At 39.4% G+C, this 7487-nt stretch overlaps 1 protein-coding gene across 1 annotated transcript in view; it reads left to right on the top strand.

The window, feature by feature from the left end:
* Nucleotides 1–467: 467 nt before the first annotated feature.
* The window catches only part of CHM (CHM Rab escort protein), a 70167-nt gene continuing 63147 nt past the window's right edge, over nt 468–7487 (top strand). The window contains exon 1 of the mRNA XM_056359337.1: nt 468–559. Coding sequence (XP_056215312.1) covers nt 511–559 — 49 coding nt within the window. The 5' untranslated portion in view covers nt 468–510. The remainder of the gene's footprint in view (nt 560–7487) is intronic.

The following is a 7487-nucleotide window of genomic DNA, read 5'->3' as shown; positions in this document are numbered from 1 at the left end:
AGCCCACCAGCACTGCCAAGCCCGCCACTAACCCATGTCCCTAAACACTGCATCCACGCATTTTTTTCAGTGCTTCCAGGGATGGTGACTCCACCCCGTCCCTGGGCAGCCTGTCCCAATGCCTGGCCACCCTTTCCGTAAAGAATTTTTTCCCTAATATCACATCTAACCCTCCCCTAGTGCAACTTGAGGCCATGCCCTCTTGTCCTGTGGCATGTTACCTGAAAAGATTACGATGGGGAAAAAGCCGCCCAGGCCAGAAGCAGACTGGAGCTTTCCGCACGCTTTACAGAAGGGCAGCAAACAGCCATCCCTGTGAGACCACAGAAAGAAGGATGCCACCACAGAGAGCGCTGCCGGGAAGCTTTCCCGCTTGGGCGGGCCCGCCGCCCTCAGCCCCCAGCCCCGACCTACAACTCCCAGCAGCCCTCGCCAGCGCGGCCGGAAGTCTCTGCGGGCGGCACCCTCCATTTCCGGCAGCGCCGGGCACGTGACCGCGCCCCTCCCAAGATGGCGGACAACCTTCCCTCAGAGTTTGATGTGGTGGTGATAGGGACCGGTAGGAGATGGCGCGGTGGTGGTGGGCTACGCTGGGTTGCCGGGGCGGGGGGTGGCGGGATGCCGGCGCCGCAGAGGAGGCAGTGGCGCCGGGGGGGGGGGCGAGGGCGAGGGCGAGGGGGGCGAGGGGTTGCCGAGGGTACCTGCGCGGGCAGTGTTCGGGGGACTTGCAGGCCGGTCTGGGCTCGCTTCTGAGACTCCAGTGTCAGGATTTGGTGAGAAACTGAGATGGCGCGGAGGCAGCGCACGTCCGGGGATGCGCCTCGAGCGGGGTGTCCGTGAGCCCCGGCCCCCGCTCGGGGCAGGCTCGCCGGCCCCCCGCACCGCCAGTGGTGCTCGCCGCGGCTCCTGCCGGCCCGCTTTGGTTTTATGCACACAATATAGTTTTGAAGAGCTAAACTCCATGTTGTTGCAGTAGATATCATATATGCTGATAATTTTTTTGTTATTGTATTCTATAATACAAGAACTTTTCTCTTGTACAAGTTCTTGATAATCCCTATGCCTGCTTACAAATAACCCAAAACATTGGGGTTTTTTGAGCCCTCCGCATTAAAGCGTGTTTCTCAGTATATGAGGAATGAGTGCACGTATCAAAGACTTAACTGAACTTTCTGGAGCTGCCCGCACTTTTTTCTATTCTGTACAGGTTCATCCTGTTTTGAGTTCAGGTGAATAATGGTGGAGATGTGAGATGTCTCACTGAAACATACCACAACATGTAACTACAAGACAAATTTTAAAATATTGCTTCAGAAGGAAGACACTTGCTGCTTGCATATCATAATAATCTTTAAGTACTGAAACTGATTTATGTTTTGTAGAAGCCAGTGGCAGTGGCCTGGCTTGACCTGGTCTTCATCAGCTCCTCCCCTTAAATTCAGCATTGAGCTCTGGTGTTAAAATGTTTAAAACACATTGATGTTTATAGGTCCAAAATTTACACTCAGATTTTGTTTGCATTTAAGAAGAGCTCCCGTGGTCAGCTCAGGATGTTGGTTGGAGCACAAAAGGGAAGACCTCTCTAAATGTTACTCTTTTCCTTTGTGAAATTAGGAGCTGTGTTTTGGGAGTTCACTGATCTGTCAAATTGTGTCCTTCAGATTTAGGACTACTTTTCTAGAGATTTGGAATAGAATGAGTGAGTTTCTTAGTGTAATTGCTCTTTTCAATGTTTTACCTGAAAGAAGTTATCCCCTTACAGTGTATGTATAGTTACTCAAAGGATTTCTGATATGGTTCTCAAATTTGTGAGAGATTCTAAAAACATACTGTCTCCACTGTTGGCCATAACTCTACTAAAAATGCAGAGTTAAGGTTCTTGAGCAAGTTAAGAGATTTCTTTCTTTGTTCTTAACCCTATTGTATGGAGCAGAAACCCTAATAATCTGACATTTTCACATGTGTTCAGATTTGTGAATATTTTGAGTGTGTGAGAAGAATGGTAAATAATGAAAGGCTAACTAAAAGGGTGAAATATTAAAAATTGCATGAGTTCTGTTATTTTTGAGGACAACTCAGTCTTTACTGTCATGAGAAAAATAGTGTTATGTAGATGATGCAGTGATACAGAGAATTAAAGGAAACTCAGAGGTTTATAAAATCAGTATAAACTTTAGGCTATTTAGCTATTCTGGCTACTAAGGAAACTAGCAGGTGAAAGGAGTAGGAGTACCTATTCTAGCTACTAAGGATGCTAGTGAGGGTGTTACCTCTTTAAAAGAGTTGACTCTAACTTACATAAAGTAAAACTTCATCTTGTCATGATTCAGTGGAAAAGTAAAAACCTGCTGCCAGGTTTTGTTTCTGGAGCTTTTGTAATTTTTGGTGAAGGTAGAATGTAATCCAGCTTGCTTTGGCAACCCTCGTGCTGTGGGTCTCGCAGGCACAGAGTGCAGGCCAAGGGCATCGTGGCAGTGGCAGCCTGCTCGTGTGTGCTGTCTTTCGTGGCCCATGGTATGGTGCAGTTGCTGAATGCGTGTGTTAAGTAATACCAGGCTGCTCACTGCGGAGGAGCGGTGACTGGTGGTAGGATGTCACAGATGGACGAGATTGTGCAAGCCTAGGCATGTTGGGAGAAGAATTCACCTGAAACTGGCAGTTCACCAGCAACAGCACTTTTGGCTGAACTGTCTGTTCCAGCGAGAGTTGGTCATGCGACAGCCATCAAATACAGTCTTCCCTGCTTTAGAATGAGCTAATAATACTAGAGCTTTGATGTTGGGGGAAGGGAATTCTTAGAGCTAAAGTTTTCCTCTGAAATATTGCTGGATTTGGTGGTGGTGGCATGGATTTATATTAAAGGATGCATTTGTGCCTACCTGTGGAGACAACTACTGTACCTAATCTCAAGATTTTCAGAACTCTGCATTTTAGGAGTTATTTTGTCTTTTCTTTGCATTCCTTTTTGCTAAGAACATACATAAATGGTGACTAATGCTGTTGACTACTTTTTTATTTTTTATGGAAGTTATTTAAAGAAAAACTTTCATCTGTCTTCTCTTCTGGGAAATGACTCCTGAGGGAATATCTTAGCCTTGTCTTCAACTCTGTGTTTTCAAATGCTATAACCAGTGCTGAGTGTACCTATGGATATTTAATTGTCATATTGTAATAACTGAAATGTTTGTGTTAATGATCTTTTTAACTGCATGGTAGTAATTGCATATTTTTTCTGCATGTGTGGCCTTTTCTGGTTTTATATTTTGTGCTTCTGTTAATTTTAGTAATTAGATTGAGTGGTAACGTTAGCTTTGAATTTGTTTTTGTTTCAGGCTCATTTAACTGTTTTCCTATAGTAAGCTTAATGAAAATGGAACCTCACACTAAATTTTAGTCATTGGTGCTCCATTTAATGCTTAGGTTCAATTACTTCATCAATATTTCTATGGGAAAAGTAAATTCGCTTGTTGAAGAAACTACTTCTCTTTAACCCAGATTAAACATTTTCTTGTGTGGGCAAGTTTAGAGCAAGATGGATGTGTAGTATAAAAATACTTGGCTTGGTGAGTTCAGCAGGAAAAGTTTCACTACCGTCAGGGAATTTATAGTTCTAAAGAAAACTAGATTATCGTGTAACATAAAAATGGTGGGCATAGCTTAAGGTTTTCGCTGGTAGCACAGTATGAGGGTGAAAGCTGTTATGATACTGTTCTTTTGTTCCACCCCTTTGTGGCAGATTTGAGGTCACTCTTAGATCCCTCTCATATCCCTACTTTCCTACTTTTTGAGTGTAGTACTATGGTCAAGTTGCCCACTAACCAAACGGGAATGGATTTATTGGATAATTGTCTGCCAAAGCAGATACTGCGCAGTATCGTTAATCCTCAAAACAGTTCTGGTATTTTGGAAGGTCTGTTCTTTGGAAAGTGCTAACACAGTGGTTTTTTTTTTTTTTTTTTTTGTCTAAAAGCCTGTAGGATCTAGGTTTGAAGGGCTGATGTAAGTGCTTGCTTGAGGAATTCAAGGTGGGCATTATTCGTGTTCGTTTAAATGAGTTCTATATTGATAAGCCTTTGTGGGGTCAACTCTTAAACTAGTGCAGGCATTCAAATGGTAGTATGTTTGTAGGAAGAGGGAACATTATGAGTTCCCTGATATTTATCTCAGAAAACAGGCATCTATGTGAGAGTGACACTCAGAGCTAGGAGGCAGTGGCAAAGCTTTTGTCTTTAGGCGGTTGTCAGATAGGAAAGTTCATAGGCAAAACACTCAGCAATGTTGAATTTACGGCAGGGACTATTGTGAATGCAAAGATTTGCAACATGGCTGTGCATATCTATAAGTGGTGTGGATAACGATGCAGGGTCATCTTCACCTTTGAATTTTTTCTGTTGATTGGATTTTATTCAGTTTTAACTTCTTAAACTTGTCTCTGGTACTGTGGAAGGCCTGTATTAACTGCTGGTGAAGTTGTAAAATGAAAGATATGGCTCTTTAAAGGGTGGTTGTATTCACGAGTTTGTCTACCAGTAATTCTAATTTTTTTCTAAAAAGGAGTTATTCTTTATAAAAGCAGTCACAGTAAATTTTCTGGTTCTATGCAATTTTCTTTCCATTCTGGTTTTCAGTGGTTATAAATAACACATGAAATGACTTTCAAGGTAGAAAGCAGGGATCCATTTTGAAATATTCTATAAAATAAAGAGTGATTTATGGTTTCATATGATTTTGGCTGAAAGCACTCGGGCTTTGCCAGGTCATCAAAGTCCTGTCAGGAGAATCTATTATTTATTGTTCGATATGCTGGGAGTGGTGTAAGTACTTTATGTTTATCTTATGTAAGTATAGTGTTAGGAAAAATCACTTCCAGATACTAATACAATTTTTAAAATATACCATGAAAAAACTGAATATTATGTATGTGAATTATGAAGTTAAGATTGAAGATTGATTCTAAAAAAGAATTGGAAAAATGAATAATTCCTAATGATTTTATTGTTGCAGGATATTTTTAGGATGTGCTGGATGAACCTAAAATGTTTTCTAATACACCTTCTGGGCTGATATTTTGGTTACGTTATCTTATATAAATACACAGTCTGTTTACATCAGCAGCTATTTAGAGTTTTACAATAAAAGCTAGATGGAAAACCAGCTGAAGATGGATAGTTTTTTATGTCAGTGGTTGTTGTGGACTAATATAGTGGCACTGACTATATAATGGTGATGTCTGGAAGGAGGAAATGGACCCATATTATTATTATTATAATTTGTAAATAAGTCATTACATGTCCATGTAAGTGTCAAACAAAATGAACACTGACTCAGAATTTTCTCCCCACCCAACTTTTATTTTTTTAGTATTCTCTAAATGTAAACATGCCTTTATCTTCTTACTGACTTATTTTTTAACCTGACTAAAATTGAAGGGTTGTTTTCTGGCATGCCTTCTGTTCTGAATTTTTCTGTGTAGCAGAGCTGCTGTGATAGCCTTCTTGGAGGCTTGGACTCCTACTGATGTCTCAGATACAATTCTTTTCTAGATACTGTGGAATGTCCCTCCCTGCTCTTGTAAGAAAACTCACGGTTTTATGTACCTCCTGTTGTCCTTCTCAGCCCGTTAATGTTCTTCAGGTTTTCCTGATTATATTGCTGATCTTAACGAAATAAAAGACTGTAGTACTCCTGTGATCCTACTGTGAAAAATACAGGGTAGGTCATCTGCATATCAAGGTGAAAAACTCCTTTAGAAAAAGTCTTAGCAAGGTACTTTGAAATTCTAGTCTGAGTCAGGTTTAGTTGAAATGACACATTTGTCTGTCCTCAGTAGAAAATGTCATTCCACTGTCTGGAGAATGGTCATAAAGCTGATGATTCAAACCTTCCAAGTCACTGGTGCACAGAGGTTGCTCTAGAGCCAAGCAGAGCATTTTGAGCGTTTTCTAAGAGCCTCTGTTGATATACAGATAACTATATGGCATTATTAATGTAGGAGAAACTTTTTACTTCTTAAATATTCTTTTATGAAATGTTTAAAAATGTATAAGGAGCAAAGAGAACAAGCTATCTTCCTGTGGGGAGGCAGAAGAAGAAGTGAAAGTATTAGAAGACTTGGGTAAAAATAAAACTTCTGTGTGTCTTACTATACAGAACTTTTAATATATGTGCCTTGCTTTTTATTTATCTCCTGCTATCGGTTGTAAACCAAAGATTAGTCTCATAGCTGTAGTATGTGCTAGGGAAGTCTACTTAAAACCCTCTTTATTAAATACATTTTTTTTCTTTAAGACACGAAGAATCATTTGGATTTTAACTGTTGTCTTCCTTAATATATGTAATTTAAGGAAATGTATTTAATATGTGTTTGTATAACAGTACAAATATTTGATATTTATTCAAAAATTACCCTCCTACTGGAAGGTAGGCCTCTAATGTGAAAAGTAAAGCAGCTGTTGCTTTCCAGTAAACAGAATTCCTCACCTTGAAGTAATCTGCTTACACCTGTAGTTCAGAAAGTGGTATGCCAGGTTGGTTTTTTTAGTTTTTTAATCTGTTACCTTGATTCAGTGTCTTAGGTGTTCCATGAGCAAAATGTTTAGATAGGTAGAACGTTGCCACACAAAGATGTGATTCATCCAGTGATACAATTTTTATGTAAGTGATTAATAAACTAAAATTGTGTTGCATTCATGCTGTTGTCTAGATCTCATGTATGTTTATTTTTCTGGTACCTTTGATGTTAATTTTCCTGGGTTGTTGTAACTTGGAGCCAAAATCAGAAAGTGCACTGTCCCCACCCCCCTTCAGAGGACACTGCTTGCTTTGAGCATGATTTTTAGTAGCAGGTTAAATTTTTATTTGGAGCATAAGTGTCTGTGTTCCTTTTCTAAACATTTATTTGCACTGTGAGATTTGCTATTTTTCATTGCCATGTTCCTCTGATGGCACACAGATAACTATATAGAATTACTAGTTTAGGAGAAGAAACTTTTTAATTGTGATTTCTTACTTGTCTTAGTGGGTTGTCATTTCTATCCCACTACCATATTCTGTAATGCAGAAATATTTTCTAATATTCTACAATACAAGCATGTAATAAAATTAATAAAACCTATTACAGTTTTAATTAGCTAGCTTTAACTTAAAATATAGATACAATAAATAGTTCAACTTTGTTTGCAATTAAATTATAAAATGCCTTTTATGTTCTACATATACCAGAAACATATCACAAAAATTGTGTAGTGAGCTTCTCCAGTCAGCTGCTCTTCTCTTCTTAGAAGTTCAGATACAAACAAAATTTATTGCAGTTGGTCAGCTGTCTGACTCCAGGAGATTGTTTTGAAATTGTCTATGTTCCAGCTTTTTTAATATATTTCCCTTCAACATTTTATATTATGAAAAGCCACTTGTGATTTATTTAGTAGATGCAGTGAAGCAAATTAAACATTTAAACCTTTTCAAGATGAAGCTTGTGTAATTCAGTA

This window comes from Falco biarmicus, chromosome 14 (assembly GCF_023638135.1).
Source record: "Falco biarmicus isolate bFalBia1 chromosome 14, bFalBia1.pri, whole genome shotgun sequence".
Classification (NCBI taxonomy): Eukaryota; Metazoa; Chordata; class Aves; order Falconiformes; family Falconidae; genus Falco; species Falco biarmicus.
Note: the sequence above shows the minus strand (reverse complement) of the source record. Positions and strands in the feature narration are given on the sequence as shown.